Source organism: Rhinocladiella mackenziei, assembly GCF_000835555.1.
Source record: "Rhinocladiella mackenziei CBS 650.93 unplaced genomic scaffold supercont1.9, whole genome shotgun sequence".
Lineage (NCBI taxonomy): Eukaryota > Fungi > Ascomycota > Eurotiomycetes > Chaetothyriales > Herpotrichiellaceae > Rhinocladiella > Rhinocladiella mackenziei.
Genome location: NW_013550596.1, coordinates 623,070 through 646,895, shown reverse-complemented (window position 1 = coordinate 646,895; position 23,826 = coordinate 623,070). Strand labels below are relative to the sequence as shown.

The following is a 23,826-nucleotide window of genomic DNA, read 5'->3' as shown; positions in this document are numbered from 1 at the left end:
TTGGTGAACTCTTATTCGGAGCGAAAAGCTTCCGAGAGGGTTTGCCAAGTCTACATCCCCGGCGGAGCGGCGCGGCGCCCAGAGATTATCTTGGCATTTCTTTCCTTTCCCACGTTTTGATTGGAAAGGGGGTTGAACTGCTGCTCCGCATTGGTGGAAATGTGAACAAGGAAAACTGCTTATGTGTTCCAGAGTTCCTGGGCGGAGAGGCTTATCCTGTCAAAAGGCCATTGCTTGTTTCATGCTTGAAGATTAAGAGAACAGCTTCTTTCAGGCTCTACACCGCAAATAACTTGCGAAGTGATGAAAAGCAGGCATTTTCATGACGATTATGTGTCGGATTTTTCAACCTGAGAATACAACAGGATCCAGCAATGGGAACCCACGGGTCAGGGATACTGCGGTCAAGCATTCAATCGCGTCATGTAATGCCAAGAATTTTCGACTTCTGGCTTTGGGGGGGGGGGGTTTAGCGTGATGTTTTTGAACTTTGGTCTTCCGTCAACTTTATCAGACCCCCTAGTCAAAAACAATCGAGTGCCCTGACTCTATTCTAGGCCTCAAAGCATGTCAAACACACCGCCTCGGAAACGGTCGAGATCTGCTGACGGTGCAGGATCTGACAGCGAATCATCCGACGACGACTTTGGACCAGCTCTGCCTTCATCTGTTCCTCCCAAGAAAAAGCGGAAACTTCCCTATGAGTCTTTGTACGTGAGCGCCTTGCCAAAGGGTATCAGGTACTCCAAGTCATTGATGCATAAGGATCAGCTATGCACCGTGACTGTCGCTCCTTCACCGGCTGACTTTGTCATCACCACCTCAGTCGATGGCGTGGTTAAGTTTTGGAAGAAAGTAGCCACGGGCATTGAGTTCGCCAAAGAGTATCGCGCCCACGAAGGTCGAATAGTGAGCTCTACTGTCAGCGTCGATGGATCTTTCTTTGCTACCGCGGGCGACGAAAATGACAATACTATTAAAATTTTCGACGTGATCACTTTCGACTTGTTGTCCATCTTGATCCTCGAACAAGCTGCCACTTGTGTCTGTTGGGTGCATCGACGGGGTTCTTCACCGATTCTGGCCGTGGGTGTGGGCAAGCAAATTCATATCTATGATGGCCGTGGCGATTCTCAGGAACCCATGCACACGTTATCCTCCCTCCATCGCGCACCGGTCGTGGCGATGGCATACAACCCGGCTTTTGACTGTGTGGTGTCCGCAGATTCAGGTGGCATGGTTGAATATTGGCAGCCAGGGGACAACCATGAAAAGCCCGATACCGTGTTTAAAATGAAGTCCACAACGAACCTGTTCGATTTCAAAAAGGCAAAGTCTGCTCCCTGCTCCATCACGATCTCACCTTCGGGCTACCACTTTGCCACCATGTCATTTCCAGACAGAAAGGTCCGAGTCTTTGACTTTGCCTCCGGCAAGCTCTACCGGTCTTACGACGAATCTATTGAGACGATAACAGCAATGCAGCAAGCTGGTACGGCCCTTCAAAAGCTCGAAGAGGTGGAATTTGGTCGCCGGATCGCGGTCGAACGGGACCTTGACAGCCCGTCGGTCCGATCGAGGATCAATATTGCTTTCGACGAATCTGGCCATTTCATCGCGTACGGATCTTTGCTGGGCATCAAGGTTGTTAACATCCTCACCAATCGAGTAATGAAGGCTTATGGCAAAGATGAACCGTTCAGGGCACTGAACGTGGCTTTGTATCAAGGTGCGCCTCAGAAGAAAGAGGTGGTCACGGTCTCCATGGCGGCCAGCTCAAATCCTCTGCTCAATGAAGCGGAAGAAAGAGATCCGATGCTCTTTGCCACCGGATATGGCAAAGTTCGATTTTATATGTTCACGAACGAGGAAGAGATCAGTAAATCGACTCGGGACTTGCAGAATGAAAAACCGCGTGTGATCGGAGAGAAGAAAAAGGAGACCAAGCAAACCCAGACAGGGACCTCTGCAGTTCTCCACACCACATACGGTGACATTTACATCAGGCTGTTCCCCGAGAAAGCGCCAAAAGCCGTCGAGAATTTTGTCGCGCATTCAAGAAATGGCTATTATAATAACACCATCTTCCACCGAGTCATCAGGAAGTTCATGATCCAAGGCGGTGATCCATTGGGGGATGGTACTGGTGGCGAGAGTATATGGGGAAAGGAATTTGAGGATGAATTTTCCGATCTCAAACACGACAAGCCGTACACGGTAAGCATGGCAAATGCAGGTCCCAATACCAATGGGTCACAGTTTTTCATTACGACCGACAAGACGCCCTGGCTGGATAATAAACATACCATTTTCGGCCGAGCGTATCAAGGGTTGGATGTGATTCACCAGATTGAGAATGCGAAGGTGCGAAAGGAAAAGCCAGAAGAGGATATCAAGATCGTCAATATTTCGATTAGCTGAGGGGTCGATGGAGATAATAATCGATCAATCTCCCCTGAACATTGCCTCCCGGATTTGTTGGGGGGCCCTCTCATTTCAACCTCGAGGCCTGTTTGCTGGTCAATTAGTTTTCCTATTGAGATCGATACTCGGCATGTTGAGTGAGCAGGGCCTGTATTTTTGCGGGGAGGCTGCAGTCATGGTTTGGACACCGAAGCGAAGACAAAAGTGAAGATCTTCATAATACGCCTCTCATTTCTGTATTCTTTGCGACGTGTTTTCTCGAATGTAAGACGAACATTCATTGCTAATAGAGGCGTGTGGATGAAGTTTGGTCCTTATTTCGGCGTCTCCGCTTTGAAACTTCTCCTCGCGACCTATTTTCCGCGTGAATCTTTCGCACCCATGTGTTTCAGACCTTGCGCGTTTGCATGCTGCGCGCTTCAGCTACCATGGTCAGGATACGAGTAGCAGCAAGGATCATTCCGGAAGATGACTACTTGGAACATATTGAAAAACCAGCCAACCTACCCTTCAAAGGCGAGAAGCGTTTGGTGGTGGTGGTCCGGGATCCATACCGATGGCAAATCGGCACTCTTGCACTCGAGGTGCAAAGAGCTTACAAGAGTTGCTACCAACAGTGAGTCTCTCTCCCTCTCCCTCTGCAGCCCTAGAACTGACCAGATTCCAGCGATCTACCAATCATCAAATACCTCAAGGACAACGAAGATGATTGCGACCTCGATCCTCAGCTGTTTGTTTCGGATCTTCTTCTTGACGAGGGTAAAGCCGAAAGAGATGGAGTCGATCAGCGTGTTACAATAAAGGTCATACTTGAGCAAGGTCGGGCCGTACGTGAAGGATCCGTTGCGGTGGGAAGTCAGTTGAGCAATCCTCAATATCGAATCCAATACCAAAAAACATCTCGACCACCCGTACCCACCTTCCCTGGAGTTCCATCTTCGCTAGGCAAACGGCCTTTCTCTTCGTCTGAAAACCGTGCTTCAATCGTCAATGGGGGCAAGAGACCGCGACAAATCGAGATACCAGAGACCCAGCGAGAAGAAAGTCTGATCGCGTCTATTGAGCGAGATGAACGGGCTGAGTCTCCCGGTCTGGTCCAAGATGCTCAGGCTTCAACTACACAACAATCTCCTGCTTGGCCGCAGTCAATCCTGCAACCCAAAGCGGAGTCGCCTGAGTTGTGGAGATCATTGCAACATGTCCTGCCCGCGACTGCCGATGAATTGGAAGAATTGCCAGGGCCACCTCCCTCCATTGGATCAAATCGGCGTGATAGAACGCAGCCGAAGAATTGTCACAGTTCCTTGGAACCCCTGCGACTAAATGGCGGTTCGTCCTCTTTTCAGGAACCACATCTGCACAATCTCGGCCTCTCTGGCGCATCCATAACCCCTCGATCCGAGGCGAGGGATTTGCCAGCTTCTTTCAACAATCGCCACGCCGTGGGATTGATCGGTGCGAGACGCTCGCCAGCTCAGAGCGCATCGACTTCGGCCCAAAAATTCATACGTCGAGATGTTTATGATTTTCCTGAATCAGATATTGACGACTCTCAAATGTCTCCACGATCGAGACAAGCACAGCAGAGTCATGGAAAGTCCAAGGATCAACTATCTCGAATTGAGCGGCCTCCGCCTCCCGATGCCCATAACAACTCCGAGCATCGCCTCAGTGTCGAAAAAGCTCTCGAAGCTTTAGAAAACGAATCTACCTTTGAAGGACATGGATACGAACCCCCCAATGCTAGGATGGGAGAAGGTGATCTACAAAAGGACACCGTGGGGACCACGGAAGGGTCGGAGAATGACATGTTCCAAGACGCCCCAATGGATGATCAGACAAAGGCCAGTATAGAGCCGTCCCAAGCCTCTGAATCTGAAGAAGATGATAATACCAAGGCAGCCCTGCCATCCGCTCAACCCAAGCCTGGGATTTCCAAGGCAAATAGAGCGGACCATCTAGGCGCGGAAACTTCGGAGAAGGTTTCTGACGGCAAGGACAATAGAACCAGCTCAATGAAGAAGGAAGAATCATCTAGAGACCAACCTGCAAAGAAACGGACCCGGAAACGGCCGTCTAAGTCCGGAAGTTGCAACATCAATGGTGATGAAGTGTCCGGCCAGACAACGACCAACAAAAGAGATCAGGCTGTCTCAGTTCTCACGAAAGCTAGTCAGAAGAACCGTGATCCACGAAGGACTCCAAGCCTCGACAGCCCAGGAGAACAACTTTCACAGTCATTGCAGGAATCCGCGCGCAAAGAATGGTCCATGAAAGCCGTCAATAAAAAGCTTGCGGAGAGACAGGAAGCGACAACTTCATCACCAACACCGGGAAAGATACATAATCAAGATGGCCTGACGGTAAATGCCGACAAGCAAACCATTCCGCCCAAGGAATTGAGAGGACGTGAGAAAGACGAATCCGTCAGTTCGCCTAAGAAGGCGCCCAGGCAAAGAAAATCCCGAACAGATCTAAAGTCTTGGGGAACGAACCGACAGACAGATGCGATGGTCTCTGCACTCAGTCTCGTTGCGCACCGTTCAGAAAAAAGGGAAGCCCAGGACAGCTCTACAACAAAACCCCTCCCGAATTGGGGCTCGGATCAGAATGGGGTTGCTGACAGGGTATCTTCCGTTCAGCCTCAACCCCAACCTGAATCATTCACGGCTGGCAAACAGGGTGAATCGAGAAAGAGCCCTTCTCTCCCAATGGGTTTGACGGAAGAAGAAATACAGATCATGAAAAGCCGAGCTGGAATGACCAAGGAGCAATATGAGGCAGAAAAGAAGCGGAAAAGAGAGGAAGCGAAGAAGCAAGCGGCAGAGCTGCAGAGAAAGAAAGCAGTTACGGCAAAAAGAGAGAGCACTGTCAAACCGTCGACGGAGAAGGATTCCAAAGGAAGAAGTGCCACGCCGACTGATTCTGTATCTATGAAAGAAAAACCCCGTGAAATTGTCTCCACAGATGATACCTCAAAACGCACTGGTAAAAGTACAACTCTGAAGCACACAAGCGACACTCCCTCTGAAAAGGCAAAGTCAGCCTCATCATCCAAGACTCCCACCGCCAACAAAACGGAGCCCAAACGCCGAGAATCATCGACTACAAGCTCATCTCAGCCTCGAAAATCGGATGCTAGCCTCCCACTCAAGACACCTGCTAAAATGCCAACAAAAAGCCCTTCTGCGAAATCATCTACCACCCACAAATCTGCAAAACCTTCTGGACAACAGCAGTCAGAGTCCAAGGCACCGAGCACTACATCAAAAATATCCACACCAGCGCCTAGTAGTTCTCAGACCAAACCTTCAGCCCCCTATGCTCCCAAGTCAGCCTCAACGTCAATGACATCGCGCACACCGCAACGACAGGGGAATGTAGCGCTTTCGAAAGCGAAAAGTCTCTCGGAGCTGCGTGGGATCATGCGAAAAGAGGAAGAATCCTCGACGAAGGCCCCGGCGGTTGAGATAAAGGCAAATCAGAAACGCTCACTGTTAAATCTATCCAGTGATGATGACGGTGAGGAGACTGAGAGCAGCGACGACGACGACGATGATGATGGGAAAGAGGCAGCAGCAGCAGAAAAGAAGGCAAAGCAGGAGTCATCATCCTCATCTAGCAGCTCCACAGATGATGAGGACGAAGATGAGGACGAGAGCGAGGAAGAGGACGAAACAGACGATGCAAAGACGAAGGCGAAACCGCGGGCGAAACCGAGACCCTTAGGTCAGCCGGACCCGAGTATTCGTGATAGGATCGTGGAGCCGGGGTCTGATGATGACGAGGATGACGATTTGTAGTTCAAGTCGTCCAAGCGCCGGATCAGATCGAAGTCGAAGTCGAAGTCGAAGCCCCAGTCAAAGCTGAGGCCGCTGCGCCGAATCAAACCGAGGTCAAAGTTCGAGTGCTCTTCAGACTCGAGCACATGCCGTCGGTTCAAAAACGGTATATGATGCTCTGCTTTACTCTCTTCCTGTCTGGCCTCTCTTGCTTCAAAATGAGTATTGCTCAGTAAGTTAGTGGAGACAGGTTCGGTCGCGACGAAACTATGTACGTGGTTGACAAGGCTCATCCCGAACGACCTGAATTCAACATTGACTATCCACGCCGTCATCATTCTCATTCTCCATTTGGTGGCTCTGTGTGGAGTACAATATCGAGTTGCCTAGCCACAATACCTGGGGGTTTCATCTTGTTCATCCGACTTTGACTGCATTCACTACGCAAACTTCTTCCACCCTTATCTATCGGTCCACAGATACTCGAACGTTGAGCCCGGAGCACCTCGAAGTTCCTAGGTCCGATCCCGAAGACCAAGATGCCGAGCGTCCCATGACATAGGGAGATGTACAGTCACAAGTTCGAGTCCACTCCTAAAGAAGCCTGCAGGAGGTTCCTCCCTAACTTCTTCTGTAAAACGACAAAAGACAAGGACAGATCCGCAAAATCTGAAGTTTCATCATGAGTGGGAACGGAGGCTAAGCTTCGAGATCATCAAGAATCGGCCAAAGTGTATCCGAAGACTTAAGAAGTGTTGACGTGGAATTTCAGGGCCACGACCATCTGGCCGGGCTGGCGAGGAGATTGTGTGTATGTTGTTTCTCGATTTTGCCTCATCTCTTGTTCTTTTCTTGCGTCCAGCCAATCCACGACCCTCGAGGCCAGCACCGCCTAGGCTTTTACACGTCCAAAGGTGGACCTAAAAGCCTTGCTTTATATTCTCGTGCGATGCCTTTTCCCTCCTCCCTCACTGTCCCCATCTTTGGGACCACGGTTTATCATTTTCATCGCCATATCTTTCAGCAGGATCTGACCTTGATCTTGTTCAATTGGGCCTCATCCCACATATACCTCCCACGCCTCCCCCTTTCTTCAGAATTCATGACATTCATTCAAGACGACTCGGGCTCAATCGTATTTCCCGCCACGATATTCGCCCACCCAATCAAACGCCAGTGTTTCTCGATTCTTCGACTCAACGCAATCTTCTCGCCAATAGCTGTGCAAGCCGGGTTTGTCAGAGTCAATTTAGCAGCATCAGCCTTGACGCCCATGACCTTCGCACCTGTGGCGGTGGACCCAATGTTCACCATGAGAACTTCGTTCTTGGCCAATTTGGCCACCTTGGCTTGTTTCCCATCGGCCGTCTTCACGCCCAGTAGTCGCCGGAGGAGGAAATAGTTGACTTCCAGTTCCATATAGATTTCAGGAAGTTGGCCCCTGAGGCCCAAGACGTGGCCGACGAGACGATCTGCTCTGCAAAGTGTGGGATCGACGCGGGTTCCGACACCGATGAGACCGCCGGGAACGGCGAATTTCAGATCATTGTGCTCGGCGAACAAACTGACCACTCGAGACATGATGGGTCGACAGACTGTTTGGCCAGTGGGATCTTTGGAGATGATCCCTGGGCGGATTTCGATTTCGTCACCCAGTTTCAGGACGCCCGTGAGGATGGAACCACCCGCTACGCCACCCTTGAGGTCTTCGATTTCGGCCCCGGGTTTGTTCACATCAAATGATCGAATGACAATCATATGCGGTGCAGCGCTAAAATTTCGAGGGGGAACGGGGATTTTGGTGACCAGATACTCGTTGATGGCGTCGATGTTGTATTTCAATTGGGCGGAGATGGGGATGATGGGCGACCCGTCTGCCACTGTGCCCTTGATGAATTTCAGGATAGACTCATAATGTTGTTGAGCACCTTCTTCCCGCATCAGATCGACTTTGTTCTGCAGGATGATGATGTGTTTGAGCTTCATGATTTCAATGGCGGCAAGATGTTCCGATGTTTGAGGCTGAGGGCAGCTTTCATTGCCGGCGATGAGCAGAAGGGCCGCGTCCATGACTGCCGCCCCGGATAACATGGTGCTCATCAGAATATCGTGCCCCGGGCAGTCGACGAATGAAACGTGTCGGAGCAGACGATACGTGCCGCCACATCCCTCTCTCTCACACGGGGGATCGATTTCTTTCTCGCTCTTGTAACTCTTGTAGCACGTGGGCCGTGGGCATTGCTCGTTGTCACATTTGTAAATTTTGGCATTGGCATAACCCAACTTGATGGTGATGTTCCGCTCCAACTCATTTTTAAATCTGACCGTTTGCACCCCGGAAATCGCTTTGACCACGGTGGATTTGCCGTGAGCCACATGGCCAATCGTCCCGATGTTTATCGTGGCTTGTCTTGCGATGATCTCTGGTGACAGAGGAGTAAGGACCGAGACATCGAGATCTTCTGGATCAGGCTGTTCGGGTAGGGCCGGGCGCGATACTGGTGGTTCAGGAATGGCTGCGGAGGTGCTTTTCTTCAAGGCGGATTTAGGAGGTTGGTTCACGTCTTCCACGTCGTCGACATCATTTTCCTCACCCGGAGGTGTCCTGGGTTGCGAAAACTCATCATCGGAAGGAAGATCTCCATTGGTCGCCATGATGGGGTTGGCGACGAATATGGGAAGAACTTTGCGAGAGGTGATCTTCAAGGAACGAGTTTGGGATAGAAGGTTAGGATCTCCGCTTGAGGTTACTCAAGAAGGTCGAGGGCAGAAAAGGAATGGTAAATTTGGGATGATTCTTGGATTTCTGGCGGTGATGGCACAGAAAGCTGTTGTCTATTTCGTGATTCTGGTTCCCAGGCTGCTCGACTCGGCGGGGTCGTGAAATTTGTTTCCTTGAGAAATTCGATGCGAATGCCAAGATACGCAAGAGCTCTTTCGGGGTGACTCATAAGTTCGGCGGATCGACTGCGCTTCTATACAAGGGAGTCATCGATTTTATTAAACAGACGTGCAACCAGATTAGACGCCGTCTTCGGCTAGCACACGTAGAAGATGTACCTGAAGTTCAATTGCTGGAGGACGCCCGTGATGGCGACCTACAATCTTCATCGGCTTGCATCACGTGGGTGAGAGTGCCAGGTAACTGTTCCTGCTACATTTTCTCGCAGTGACGACTACGACTGATAGATGAATCTATGGTGCAGGAGAAGCACCCATCAGCACCTACTAATACAGGAACTAGGTGAAACAACCATCAGCTAGAAGATTCTGCCACTATCCTGATCGTGGCGGAGCTGACCTGACGCAATGTTCACTTGCTACCGTATAGGAATTCCTGTCGCTCATTGTCCAGTAAGCCTACCACCTTTCGGATGTCAATGCCTTCTGTAAAACGTACTATCGCCCTGCAGCACTTTCCTCACGAGTGTACGTTGAGATCGAGTTCGTGACGCCCTATATTTGGAGAGCAGTGATTCGACGTATATTAGGACAAGACCTGGGTTCGTATGGGGGATTGAACTTCGCCAACTCCATGTGCCGAGTTTTTTTTTTTATAATAAGATTTCCAAGAGATGGAATTGGCAATATCATCTTCCACTGGAGAATACGGGGATATTCCGCACTAAGAACTATCCAATTCAGGGGGCTATAAACCCGACAAGTAGAAAAGGAGCTGTGTGTAGGCAGGTCGGCTTGGACAGTCTGGCCAGAAATTTGATACGTCCCTTCATTGAGCTTGCCACTTACTCGTCTAGTAATCTCATCATTTCCAGACTCGAGCCACACAGAGCGGGTAGGTTTATGCCAGAAAATATGCACCTCGTTGGTACCGGTCCGCCGCCGAGGGAGTCTTTTGAAGACTCCGCAGTTTTCTGTGGTCAATACCGTGGATTTCGAACGCCTCCCGTGGCCCTCCGTCACGGTTTGTCGCCGTGCTCGCCCATACGGTGGTCAGCACACCACAACATTTCGTGTATCGATTTCCTAGCCGCAGAACTGTACAATACCCCACAAGGAGTGGCTTTCGTTGCTGGCTAGTCACGCGGTGATGGCCATGAAAAGGGCATGCAGACGAACACGAAGAGCCACAGAATGTAGCCGGCCCAGTATATCTCATGCTGTGTATAATTTGGGTCGGATGGTGACTTTGGATAAATATGGACTTATGGTGTAAGTACTCGTCGATACCTTGTCGTCCACCTTCTTTGCTATAATCGCTCTCTTTGACACCACCGAAGGGGTTTTCTGCCACACTGAATAAACCAAAGCTAACACCTACCATGCCAACTTGCAGTTCTTCCGCAACACGCCAGCTGCGCGCTATACTCGAGGTACAAATAAAGCTTCCCAGCCCAACATCGTAGTCATTGCCAAGGGTGACTCCTTCCTCCTAAGTTCAAACTTGTACACTCCGAGGACTGGTGCGAAAGACTTCTTCTTTCCAGGTTATCGTATCGCGGGCCATGTTTTTAATGACAGTGGGTTGAATGAAATAGCCGTTCTTGGAATCAAGTGGTCCTCCACCAAGAGCAACTTGACCACTGAGCTCTACTACACTTGTGTATTCATGTAAGGATCAAAGTATAGGTGCAGGATATCTTATCGGGGAAAACTGACTGTCAATGTGCTTTATCAACATCTTGACTGCGCATCTTGTTCGAAGACCACAAATGTTCGACTTGTTTGGCGATATTCTTTCGGATCTAGGCCCAGCCTGCACAGGCACTATTTGCCATTGCACCCAGCGGTAACATTAACCCTGAGCGAAAATTCCCCGACATTGCCGGAAAGAACATTGCTAATCCCTGCAGTCAATTGAGCGCAAGAGCCCCAGTCGAGTCAACACACAGTACAGATCCGGCCCCGGCATCATTTACTTGTTTCTGGGTTGGTCAAGAGAATATGGGTGCAAAATAATGAGGCTTTATGACATTTCCGCATTCATGGCTGTTTGCTGGGTTGCTCATCACTCCAGAACAGGCATGTGAGCTGCCTATAGGGCAAGGTTTCGTTCAAAATCCGCTCGTGAGTACTTTGTAGATCAAGGTCAAGCCCTGGAAGGCGGGCAGAAGGGTATGTCCCCACCATTTTTCCCTGTCTCTCTTGAAGGATATCTGTGGCTAAATCAATGGCCGCGGGAGCACAGAAAGTTTCTGCTTTGCAAAAAGACGGACAACTTGACAGCAGTGGAAACGCGCAGAGCTTCCCCAGTGTATGGCCAAGTAACCGAACCGGGTAGCAATCCCAGGAATGGCAATATAACCAACCTAGATGTCGCTGCAATTACTCATGGAAAAGGCATGCATTAGTAGTTACTGGTGACAATTCAGGTGAATTGTGCACAATGCCCAGCCGTTCTCAGAAAGATTCTCAGAAGGTTAATTTATTAATTTGCTGCCCGAATTTGCTGTTTGCGCGCTGACTTCGCTCCCTGACAAAACAGCCTCCGAAAGGGGCAATCTACGAAGATCGAGAGTCAGGGTCACTATCGGTTCTTCCAGCGGTGTCCGACATTTTGCATTTCTCTTTTCAGGGGGTTTTGGTTCAGCCCAACGTTCATCGGATCTGGAGTTCCCTCGCCTTCTCATCATCCGTCATATCGTCATTCAGCGTCTTGGTGTAACTGTCAAAATTCGCTTGCGTCTGGATCACATCCTCCAAATGCTCGTGTTTCAATTTGTCCCCATTATACTGCGCCAGCTGTCTGGCCAAAGTAATGCAGTTTCGAATTTGCCGCCCATTCAATGGCTTTCCTGCCAACTCGTCAATGTGGTCTCTCAGGTCCTCGTAATCAACCGCCTCCTCTTCCATGTCTTCTAGATGCTTGATGAGATTGCGCCACACCTTCCTGCGCTGTGGTAGACCCAAAGCATCGTAATGAAGGGACAATTGGATGCGGGATTTGAACGCTTCGTCAAAAGTACCGATTCGGTTGCTAGTCAGGAACAGGATGCCTTCGTGGTATTCAAGGACCCTCAAGAAGACTGATACTATGGCGTTGCGTTGGAGATCTTGAAGATTTCTCTCTTGAAGAAAAACGTCGGCTTCATCCAGCAGCACCACACAGTTCCAGATCTTGCACAGTCTAAAGACTGACTCCATGTACCCCTCCACTTCTCCCGGTTCCGTTCCGATGTCACCGCAGGTCACTCGATAAAGCGGCTTTCTGGTGATCTCTGCAATACTCTCTGCTGTCAAGGTTTTGCCGGTTCCCGGGCCCCCGTGAAGGAGAATAATTACACCGTTGCCTTTTCCCTGAACCAAATCAGAGCCTTTGTCGGCTCCCCCCTGGTTAGTGACGAGTGCTTTAATGATCTTCTTGCTTTTGTCAGGCAAGACGAGACTGTCGAAGGCCTTTTCATTCCACTGAATATCTTCAATTAGGTCCACATCTAGGTCTCGCCACTTCTTGTCTCGAATGCAGAAGCCTTTGATTTGCGGCGGAAGCAGCAGGAGAAAGTCATCGTTTGGAGGATCTGCCTTAGCAAATGCGTCTGGCCCGAGATCGTCTTGCTGATCTTTGATGTGCCCATGCATGCCTAGGTAGGTCATCGGATCCACCATGTATCTCTCAACGCCACTCCCTGACCCAGAGGCATCCACTGCCTGTCCCGTATACGACACGAACATGCCTTGCCGACAATCCCAGAGTCGTCTTCCGCGATGTCGTAGGTGAGCTACGAGCTCTTTGTCTGCGAATTGGATTGGGTAAAAGTCGAGATCTCGAATAAGGAGTTCTTCATGCCCATTCCCTTTGATTTCACTTGCCAGGGGAACCGATATCTTCTTGAAATGCCCATTGAATTCCCAGCAACTAGCCATGAGCCTCACTTTAACTCCATTTTCATCGAGATTGGTTTTCGACGGGCCTGTTCGTCCTGTGTTCTTCGCCGAACGCTTACTTGATTCACCATCGAAATTGGCGTTGCTCTCAACCGTGGGCCAGTCTGTAGTGATAAATCCTTGGTAATATCCCCCTTTTTTCATCAAAACAATTTGATCACGCCAGAATAGATACTTGATGAAGCCGGGGCAGGTGACACCGCGCTGAAGCATGTTATCGACACGTTCATATTCTTGACCAAAGTCTCGGTTGATATAGCTCCAAAGCAGATTCAGATGACGGATGGTGTCAGAGTGTAAACTTTCATCTTCTGGATTGTATGATGCACGGCTGTGATAGAAGAAGATACAGGGATCATTGATCAGCCCAGTGCGATCATATTCTTTCTTGAAGCCGTCAAAGGACTCCTGGGAGTCGAGTAACCATTCCAGTGCTTGCTTGAGATCATATGAGACGGGATAAATGGATCTAGATAGAGGAGCGATGGATGATTCTCCTTCACGGCTGAAGACAGTATGGCTCTGTGATGTCGACGATGATCTTGCTGCGAATACCTCAAACACAACAAATGATATGTCCTTGTTTCTCTCCAGATACAATTCCAAATTTCGAAGTGGGATGGTGGATCTCAGGAATCTATTTCCTGCCTCATCTTCTACACATTCCGGACGATCGAAATAAACCTCATCGGCGTTTGAATCGATTTTGTAGAGAACAATCCAACGTGGTTCGACTTGGGAGTGGGGAAACTGGTATAGAATGCTATGGCCAATTTGAGACCCCCGTAATTTCTCTTTTTCATCTCTTAAATTTTGAATGTACTGTTTCAGAAGCAAGGCGTCAACAGTCACATCTTCATTTGGTCCACATGCCGGACGCATATTGCCTTGAGACAATTTGGTCGTGTTGTGCACCCAGGAAAGATCATCTTCCCCAGTTGGGGGCCTCGTAAGAATGAACGAGTCTCCTGGACTCAGATTCAGAGACAGAAAGAATTGTTCAAACAGATTGAGACGCTCAAAGGTTTCTTGATTCCGTGTGGATCTTGACACATGGTATGGCTGCTGTAGAGAGGACCTACAGCTTCGATCGCTCAACCGGGGGGAAGATCTATTTGAATTAATCGAGGGGTTTGCATGACTACTCCTGGAGTCTCGGTATCCTTCTCCGGCTTTCGAATTTTCGTTTTCCACGCAGGCCCCGGGAAGATTCGTAGTCTTATTGTTTGCGCTCTCTCTGCTTACCAAAGTCGATTCTCGGGCCATAACGCCTCCAATGTCACAGATGTTCTGGGTTAAGGTCGAAAGTCTTCTGACTGCGCTGATCCGATGATCGGGAAACGATTTTGCGATACAAGCCCTCTGAACGACGTGGCTATCCAGATCGCTGCACAGATTTTGAGGTCAGTAGAGACGATTTCAAGGGTGGACAGAACAGTTTTACCTCTTCGTTGAAACTGCATCCTGCCTGTTTTGATCGGCAGTCTGTGCGTTTGTCAGAGGTGGCTTCGGAGTCGAGAGGTGCTGCTGTGCCTTGGTGCTAGTTGAAGAAGATTTCATGAAGCTGGATTTTACTGACGGGTGAGGAGAGTGAATTTCTATACCATTGTTATCTTCATGCAGGGCTCGATCAGGAAAATAATCATACCTAACGATGTTCTGGAGCCATCCATCCGTGAAGATGGAGGTCCAACCCCAAGACTAGCATCCCGTATTAGGCGCGACTTCTTGTGGTAGTCGTGAGACTCAGCCGAAGCATAAACTTTTGGATTTAGCGCAGCCAGCAAGTTCTTCGAATGTTGGCCTGAAGAGGACCTGTCATCTGAGATGGTGTAATGAGTTGGGGGAGAAGAAGTTGGGAAGCTTTGGAGGGCAGATTCTACTTCTTCCGAGCCTGAAAATACTTCAGTAAATATGGGTGCGTCAAACTGATCCTCTGGGGTGTCAATGGTGAAATCGGATTCTATTTGACTACTCTGCCCCGCTGGCATTTGAGATTCCATTTCATTGTTTGCCACTGCGGGAGCATCCATCTCCATTTCTGCAGGTGAGGTAGAAATGTCGTTGAGGCTGTTTCCCATGATGAAAAGAGAAAGAAAAAGCCGCTATTCATGTGCAAGTTGGAGACTATTATGAATAGGAAAGAAAATAAGGCTGAAAGTGGAATTTGAATGGCGCCTAAGTGATGACGGTCAGCCCGACAATGACCTGCAGTGAAAAGGCATACCTGGATTGAGAATTTGCCCGAACGAAGTACGGAAAATGATTGATTGTCATCCCTGTTGATGTGGAGAATTGCTGGTTAGTATGTATCTATATCAGGTTTAGCGTAGAACTACTGACGAATAGCTACAGTTCAGTCACGTGACTCAGCATTTGGGCCTATAGCAACACAGCATTTTGATTTCCACAGAGCCAACCGGTGAGGAAAACCAAAGCGCCTTGTTGGGTGCTTTTTCAGTTGCCCGGTTGTTGCGTTGGCGGATGACCCGAATGTGCAATCTTCCAACTGATACATTTCCCAACTAAGCCTCACTTGTTGAACAACCTTGAGATCGACGCTTTCAATCATCTGAAGCCATAGTTTGCGTATGATTGTCACAAGTTTCTCCTAAAGGCCCATTGATAAGAGTAATGGCGGCTGGACTGGGTGAGACGGCGTCAATTGCCGGCATTGTCAGTTTAGTACTGCAATCGATCGAGGCCATCACCGCTATTAACGATTTCTGTAGAGCGTACAAGGCTGCGCACGGTGACGTTTTGAGGGCATCACAAGACCTCGAACTGCTCCAACAGGTTCTCATTCAAACCAAAAATGCCGCAAGTTCTGACATGATCCACTCCAAATGTCCATCAAACCAGGTTACATGCCTGCGCAATTGTGTCTCACGATGCCAGCAGGATCTTGGGTCCTGGATCTCCCTGATAAGACAACTGGAGACGAGCAATATTCACGGCATACATAGGGTCTGGAAAAAGATCAAGATTGCCGCAGATGGGAAAAAGTTCAACTCCATCACTATCGCGGCATTGATGCATACCCAACGCATTAACACATGTTTGCAACTTATTGACTGTGGTTTGGAACTTGATATACACACCGAGGTATATCAACTTGGATCCAGAGTAGTCGACCTGACCAACATCACAAACACTTTGCGCTCCGAAATCTCGGACAACTTTGATGCCTTAAGTGATACATTTCGCCAACATCATATCAGGATCATGGCAGCCGTCAGCTCCGTGAAAACCAATATGAGACACCTTTCGGCAAGGGCCGACGCCAACGCTGCTGCTGTCCACGCGTCTCAACATGTCTTCCAGCAAATGAGTTCCAAGTTGCTGAACGAGTTCCGGAAAGTCCAGGCCCAGATTGCTGACCACCGCAAATCCACTGCCCAGCAATTCTCTCTGGCCTCCGCCTCTCAACTTGACACAAATACCCAGCTGTCTACCCTTCAGATCAATCAAATATTAAGTCAGTGTCTGCTGTCGCCATGTCTCGACAACCACTTGAATCTGCGGCGGATACGTTTTCGTTTCGCCAAGCAAAACCTGGGGAAGTTTGTCGGGTTTTCCGACCTTTTTCTCTCGCCCCGACTCAAGGCATGGTCAAGGGCAACGGAATCTGCCCTTGTTGCGATTCAATGTCACTACGCCCATCGCGTTGAAGCACAGGCGTTTGGTGTCGCTATGGTGGAGAGTCTAGCCAAAGAATCTATTCCCGTGATATGGGTCATGAATTCGACTCGAAAGGACAACATAAGTGCGGAGACACTTGCTACCTACGCTTTACGAAGCCTGATACAGCAAGCACTAATCAGAAATTCACAATGGCACACTGAAGCTACGCTTGGAAAGATCTGTGCTAGCTTATCCTATGCAGAGAGCTTGAGAACATTTCTTGAGATCCTTAAAACAGTTTTGCGTGGTCTGCCATTGATATATCTCATTATAGATGCGCAGCCACTGTATACACCTGATCTTCAACACGAATGGCCAACTATGCTTCTCGACATGCTCCAAACGATCAACACGCATGACTCCCATTCCCCAACCATTGTCAAAATCTTACTCATGAATTACCACACAAAGACGATTTGGCGACCCGTAGAACCCGCCCACAAAGAGATGATAATCTGGAAAACAAAAGCAGCAACAAGTGATGTGAGGTTTCCCCATAAACTGCTTAGAAAAGATATGCTGGAATTTATCCGAGGACAAAGCAAGAGGCCAGTGGCAAAGTTCTAAGGGCGGTGAGGATATACCTAAAAGGCCTGCTGTCCGCATACTTCGAACTCAGCATTTCTCTAGGCCTCCAGAGTCTGCACGAGGCATCGACGGTAGTTCAATAATTGTCAAGTCAGGCTTAGACGGATGTATTCGTTTGTGCAGGAGGCGGAGAGACACTTGTATACCCGCAACCATAAAGTGGTCACGACTATCGCTAGCCGTTTAGAAGGACCGAACTCTCCAAGGCTGACCTGTTGTGTCCTTTTTCCAATGGGTGTGTTCGTATCTTGGGAAAACTCCTCACTGCGTGGCCGAGATATTCGAGGATGGGCTTCTTGGAGGGAAAAGTGACGGTCGTTACAAGATATCACTAGCAGTTTATGACCCCAGCCTGGCCCAATTTGGGCTGTCAAGCAGGCGCCTGCCATGCCCTGTCTGTCGAGACTTGGAGGCTTCCGTTGGGCAGGTTGTCTATGAATTGGTTAGCTGGCCATAGTGACATTGACGGAGTCCATATTTCGGTCTTTTGGTGCCGACGAATGTACGATTTTCGGGTGGATCTTTGAATGTGATTATTCGATGGAACTGTTCAGGATCAGTATTGCCGGTTAAATATTGTTGATTACGTTGTTCCGGCGCGAACCAGGTTTCCTTGATACTATGGTGGTGGTGTCCTGGAACTGTAGCTGTGCAAGAACAGCGGCAGAGGCACAAAGCGCCCAGCGGGCGATAAAGCGGCAACGGTAAACACCAAATACTATCCCTGCATGTTTCATCCAAATCCGTCACTCCTAACATATTCAATTATTCGGTTCATTTCACGCCCGTTGGTACCTCTTCCGGAAGATACCTGGACGAGTCATCGTCGCCGAACAGCGGCATATCTCCCTTGCCGCCCATCTCCATGAACTCTTCCGGCTGCCTGTTTGCAGCGGGGTGTTCCTCCTTCGCGTCATCGTCATCCCCCTTTTTGCCTCGTTTCGGACTCATCCGAATATTCTTGCCGCCTGGATTCTTCTCCCACACTTTGACATGTGCCGGTGAGCCGGGCTGGTGCGGTCGACCGTGCAGCCCTTGTCCATTGATGTCGACCAGCTTGCTCACTTTGATGTCGTTGATGCTGGCGAGCAGGGTGCGTTCACGCTGGACTTTTCTCTTCGAGAAGTCCAATGCGCTCATGGCTCCCGTGAGTCCATCAGTCGAGTCGGCAGGGTTGATATAGTCGGCGTTTCTCGTCCAGGGGTGTTCAAGGCATTGATCAATTGTGATGCGCTTTTCCACGTCGACCGTCAACATGCGATCAATTAGGTCGAGTGCCGGGTCGCCAATTGAATCCCAGTATGGAGATGGATAGTCAAAGCGGCCCATCTTGATCTGTTGGGCCAGAGTATATGGATTCTCTCGTGAGTATAGTTCGTCGGAGAATGGTGGGAAGCCACAGAGACAGATGTACAAGACAACTCCTAGGGACCAGATGTCGACGGCTTTGGTATATTTTCGATGACGGGTATTCTCCAGAATTTCAGGGGCGACATCTGATTGATCAGTAGGTGGTATGAAGAAAAGAGAGGGCTGGAACTTACAACTTGGCGTCCCACATAATGTTGTTGTAAAAGATTCCTCGCCAATGATTTTGGCCAGACCAAAATCTGCCAGTTTGACGGAAAGGTTCTTATCCGTAAGAAGGATGTTTTCCGGTTTGATGTCTCGATGGACAATATTTCGTTCGTGTAGGTATTTGGTGCCCTGAAATAGTTGAATAAACACTTTTCGCGTTTCTGATTCGGTCAACTTTTGCTTTGTCACGATCAAATTGAACAATTCGCCTTCCGCAGCTAATTCCAAAATGAGATAAACTCCGTCGTGTTCGTCAAAAGTTTCTTTCAAGCAAAGAACATTTGGATGGCTGACACTCATCAACACTGCGATTTCCTGTTGTAGCCCTTCATTCTGTGATCGTTGGGATTCCCCCATTCGTCTTTCGAACTTTTTGACAGCATATTTGTACCCGGTGGATCTTTCAACACAGAGATAAACTGTAGCAAAATGGCCCTTTCCCAATTGTTGTAGAATTCGGTATCGAGAATTGAACGCGCTCGAATCTCGACTTTTCGGGTATCGGAAGACGAATCTTGCTTCATCCAAGATTGTGATTTCGTCGCCATCTTCCAGTTCCCTCCGTTTATTTCGACCGACCATGGCTTCATTGACGAAGGTGCCATTGCTTGACAGATCCTCAAGAACAGCAACCGCACCACCATTCCTGGTCTCGTTGAAGATCAGACAATGCCGGTTTGACACCGTCGGGATATCAAGGATCATGTCACACTCGGGATGTCTTCCAATGAGGTATCCACCCGCCGGAAACCCAGTGGCCTGCTTCTCCGCCTCATATGCCGTTTCTGCTTCATTGAGTTCCCTTTCCCGGCGCTTTCGGCTCTTGACAGTCGGTCTTGCAATCTCAAGGGGATTCACTGGAGCCGGACAGAACGTTCTTCTCTTCATAGCCAACCGATGACCTGCTGGGCCCATGGGGAACAAATAGCCCCACGTACCGTCTTCATCATCGAGGTCAGGTTCGATGTCTCTCGGAGGGTAGACGAATTGAGATAGAGGCTGCGTGTCTTGAGGAGGTGAGGAAAACGGAACAAGCGGGGGAGAAGATATCGGCGTGACATGGCGAATCTGACTCGGTCTACCTCCTTCTGGTGTGGCTGTATGTTCTTTGAAGGTCTCCGTGACGGTAGATTCGCGATTGGTGAGAGGTGAAGGCAGGTATTGATTCTTCACGGGGGTATGTTGAACCGAATCTCTCTGAAGTTGTGAAGAGATCCTCTGCGATCTGCGAGGCTTCTTTGTATCGGGATCGTCACCGGTGCTTTTCTGCAAGGCATTGTCAACCTCAATGTTTGGATGTCATGTCTGTGCATTCTAACCCGGTTCCGCTTCAGGCTACTCTTCTCTTTCCTTGGACCCATAAGACACTCCGCAAACTCTACCGCCGAATCTGAGGCGATATCAAATTTTTATAGTTAGGATCGGGCCTATTTCCGAAGGAGATTTGGTCGACTTCGGACACGCTCGATTCACAGAGAGAGAGAGAGAGAGAGAGCAAGTTGGTTCGACGCGCTTGACAAGATAAATGAAATCCTCTAACAGCAATCGGAGGATCGTCAGGTTCGTGGAAGCAAAAATAAAAGCGGAGAGACAGACACTGAGTATCTCCGTTCGGAAGCTTCACATGTTGTTGGGCTAACTAACGTCGAAATTGGCAATGTGAGTCACATGACTGCAGCCTTGCGAATTTGTCCATGGCTCAAGAAGCCAACTCAACACTGCCAATGAAAGTGGTTACCATCTCAAATGGCATGGGAAATCTTAGTCCGCGTTTGACTCAACAAACTCCTGCTTCCTGGCTGACTGACACGAGCGCTCAGATTTCATCAACGAGACGCACCTCTTTAAACACCGCTCCATGCTCAATCAGCAAAGCCGCGCCGAGTACCATGATATCCAAACTCAATGCATCTTATGAAAGCAAAGGGGTTATGTTCATGTTCTTGTGCTCCGAATTTGTTGATATCGTGGAGTATGGAATGACGAGTGAATATCACTCCCATGGCCTCAAGCGCAAGGTTACTAACACACGTCCATACTCTGTCGATGACCTCGAACGTCTTCAAGTGATAGGCACAGAATTCACGAGTTATGCGCCGAATTTTGAAAACTCCTGTTGCGATGGAGGTTTCTGCACAAACTTTTTTTGCAGGCGATAAATCGGTCATCTTCGGATTCATAGCATAGTGGACCGTTCTTGAGTCACAATAGAGCTAGAAGGTGGCCTTGAGAGAGACTTTTGGCACAAAGCATAGCCTAGGTGCTGCAAATATAGATAGTCTAAAGAAATGCTACCTTCCATCCAGATATCCTGTCCCCATAATGGAGCCTCTGCCAACCGGTTCAACTTGCCCAAGTCTCCTTCCACTCGAATGCTAATTCCTTTGGAGCATATAGTATTCTCGTGTTCCACAGAAAGCATATGAAGGCTTTGTTACATCCGTTTAAATCTCAAGCATTCTCTTCTATATCTAATGCACACCTCATTTGTACGAGAGATGGCGCAGCCTCCAGTAGCCATTTCACTTATCCGAAAGATGTAGACAAACCCAAAAATTTATTCCGACACGTCAATCTTGACACTGGCGTTTCTCAATCTCTCAACGAATGGCATTTCAAGGCAACTTGGTGTGAGGATGCCAAATTGTTCATCCTTTTGACTGCTTCCCGTCGGGGCTTTCCGGAGACTCAGCAGAACCATCGCCGCTTCCGCTGCGAGCATAGCAGCGTGATGGTACATAGATCCTTCGTACAAATATTCCGTTGTTAAGGGCTTTTCTGATTTGTTGCCCCTTGCGATGGCGCGGACTCGGATTCTTTCTCCCCGTGCCACTTCCTTTGATGGACCTGTACCAGGCTCGGGTTTGAAAGAGTTGATGAGTGCCCTGAAAGGTGGTAGCCATAGCAAGAGTATAGCGAATTTGGTCAGAAGGTGGGTGATGATGGCTTGAGTGGTGCTCCTCATTGGCATGAATTCGTGATACGTGAATTCCGGGTCATAGATTGATTTTTGCAGATGTTGGCTTCGGTAGACGACCGCTTCGTTACCAGGCGCACCGAACGAGGTGGCCAGGTGACCGAGATCGGCATCATATTTGTGCCCTAAGAATGGTTTTGTCAAATGTGTCTGTGGAATTTCACTGGGAAGGGAGAGTCTCTGGGGTTTGGGGAACAGTAGGGGACTGATCCCGTAGTGAGAGACGACGTCGATCATAGAAGATAAGGAGCCGCTGCTCATGCCATTGACCTTCATGTCGTAGGAGCTGAGAATCTCTTGTACTGGTGCGCCGTAGAGCTTCTGATGTTGCTTTGCCAACACATATGCGGTGATGGCGGAGGGAGAACTGGAGTTTCCGATGGCAGGGATGATTCTGGCTAAGTTTTGTTTTGCCTTTGCATGATATTTTCGAATCATCTCCTCGATCCATGGTGTTTCGGTGGAGAAGTCGAGATAGCTGGTGCCGTTGTTGGCGCATGACTCTGGGACTGGTGTACCGTATGATGAATATGGACCTACGGCGTTAATCAAGACAGTGGTACTGCGAGCGAAATTGTCGAGGCTGTCGTTGATAATGTCTATTCTTTCGACAGCTTCTTCGGTTAGTCATTTCCCCCATTGTATGAGATACTATTATGTTTCCTGGTAACGGTCCATTTGGATTGAGTTTCTTTAGATTCTGTTTTCGATCATCTAATTTTGTAGTGCTCCTTCCGGCGATCGCCCAGCGCAGGTTGCTCGGGAAGTTAGTGACAATGTGCTCCGCGACGAAAACGGCTGTGAAGCCACTGGCTCCTAACAAGGCGATGTCGTACGTTCGTCCGGGGCACCCATCGTTGTCAACAGCTGATTCCTGTATGGATTATGGGTCGATGGGGAGCAAAGGCAAGGCATGGCCACCGTTTTATATTGCGAAGTGGTGAGTATGAAGGAGGCTGACGTACTCGGACTTCCGGGTATCAATCAGATGGCTGGCGCCCTCGCAGCTCATTGATTATCACTTGACGGCGTTGACTGCATGGGTAAGTCCAAAAGGTCCTGTGTCGTAAGATATGAGCTTGTTCTTACCTTCGGACATGAGAAGTACGCCAAACTCATCTGCTTCTTCAAGCCATCTTTGTGATCGCGGAGCTATCTCAATCTCGGGCCCAATGACCATCAGTTCTTCGAGACGTTGTGGACCACCATCCAGCCACCCGCTCAACCTATTACTATACAGGCTCTCCCATCCTTCGCTTTGTGCGTGCCAGAGCATTTTTGGAGCTGGAGTCGGCATAAAGGAGATCTCAAAACAAGCAAATGGAGGATATCTATTTTTCAATGACCACGCCCACATCAACATATGTGCGGCAAGAATCGTGCGTCGCTTAGCAGCCATCAAAACCCATTCTTGCCATGCAGGTACGCCTGATTGTAGTTCTGCTTCCAGTAAGAGTCCTGTCTTGGCCAGTTCTAATGTGATATCTTGTAGGCTATTATAAGGATTTGATCTGCTCGGTGAGTCCGGCTCTGTCGATTGCTCTGAAACAACAGAACGATGCTGTAAAGTATGTAGGCCTGCACGGAAGCTAGAAGATTCTTTTCGTCGTGATTTTGGTACTTGGAAATAGTTAGTACGCAACAACAAGACTGGCGAAAGTCGTGATGGTTATACTGCGAACCCCCGTACCTCTGCGAGCAATATAATAATCTCACTGGCAGCATCATTCTCAACCACGAGGTTAGACGAGGTGATGTTCTTCTCTAGCCGAGATAGGATATCGGTACATTCCAGAAGCGGAGGCATGACCTCCCCATCCATTTGCGACCAGTGAATGAAAGGGGAAGGGGGGGGGGGGGGGGGGGGGTTGCCCATCGATGAACATATTAGGATATGTTCTGAGGACTCTGAGGACTAAAGTCATGCATAACACTGAAGCAGGGGGG

At 49.1% G+C, this 23,826-nt stretch overlaps 7 protein-coding genes across 7 annotated transcripts; 3 read left to right on the top strand and 4 right to left on the bottom strand.

The window, feature by feature from the left end:
* Positions 1-567: 567 nt before the first annotated feature.
* Positions 568-2,421, top strand: Z518_10437 (uncharacterized protein; the record flags this gene model as incomplete). The annotated part of the gene is made up of 1 exon (XM_013411980.1): positions 568-2,421. The coding sequence occupies one exon, from the start codon at positions 568-570 to the stop codon at positions 2,419-2,421; it is 1,854 nt and encodes a 617-aa protein (XP_013267434.1).
* Positions 2,422-2,852: 431 nt separating this feature from the next.
* On the top strand, positions 2,853-6,227 carry Z518_10436 (uncharacterized protein; the record flags this gene model as incomplete). Its single annotated transcript, XM_013411979.1, has 2 exons — positions 2,853-3,040; positions 3,092-6,227. The coding sequence occupies 2 exons, from the start codon at positions 2,853-2,855 to the stop codon at positions 6,225-6,227; spliced, it is 3,324 nt and encodes a 1,107-aa protein (XP_013267433.1).
* Positions 6,228-7,319: 1,092 nt separating this feature from the next.
* Z518_10435 (eukaryotic translation initiation factor 2 subunit gamma) lies at positions 7,320-8,861 on the bottom strand (the record flags this gene model as incomplete). Its single annotated transcript, XM_013411978.1, has 1 exon — positions 7,320-8,861. One exon carries the CDS (start codon positions 8,859-8,861, stop codon positions 7,320-7,322), a length of 1,542 nt encoding a protein of 513 aa, XP_013267432.1.
* A 2,904-nt stretch (positions 8,862-11,765) lies between these two features.
* Z518_10434 (uncharacterized protein) lies at positions 11,766-15,133 on the bottom strand (the record flags this gene model as incomplete). The annotated part of the gene is made up of 3 exons (XM_013411977.1): positions 11,766-14,439; positions 14,497-14,626; positions 14,701-15,133. 3 exons carry the CDS (start codon positions 15,131-15,133, stop codon positions 11,766-11,768), a joined length of 3,237 nt encoding a protein of 1,078 aa, XP_013267431.1.
* Positions 15,134-15,686: 553 nt separating this feature from the next.
* Z518_10433 (uncharacterized protein) lies at positions 15,687-17,303 on the top strand (the record flags this gene model as incomplete). The annotated part of the gene is made up of 1 exon (XM_013411976.1): positions 15,687-17,303. One exon carries the CDS (start codon positions 15,687-15,689, stop codon positions 17,301-17,303), a length of 1,617 nt encoding a protein of 538 aa, XP_013267430.1.
* Positions 17,304-18,098: 795 nt separating this feature from the next.
* Z518_10432 (uncharacterized protein) lies at positions 18,099-20,263 on the bottom strand (the record flags this gene model as incomplete). Its single annotated transcript, XM_013411975.1, has 3 exons — positions 18,099-18,820; positions 18,869-20,168; positions 20,222-20,263. The coding sequence occupies 3 exons, from the start codon at positions 20,261-20,263 to the stop codon at positions 18,099-18,101; spliced, it is 2,064 nt and encodes a 687-aa protein (XP_013267429.1).
* A 1,196-nt stretch (positions 20,264-21,459) lies between these two features.
* Z518_10431 (uncharacterized protein) lies at positions 21,460-23,701 on the bottom strand (the record flags this gene model as incomplete). Its single annotated transcript, XM_013411974.1, has 3 exons — positions 21,460-22,493; positions 22,969-23,499; positions 23,596-23,701. The coding sequence occupies 3 exons, from the start codon at positions 23,699-23,701 to the stop codon at positions 21,460-21,462; spliced, it is 1,671 nt and encodes a 556-aa protein (XP_013267428.1).
* Positions 23,702-23,826: the final 125 nt, after the last annotated feature.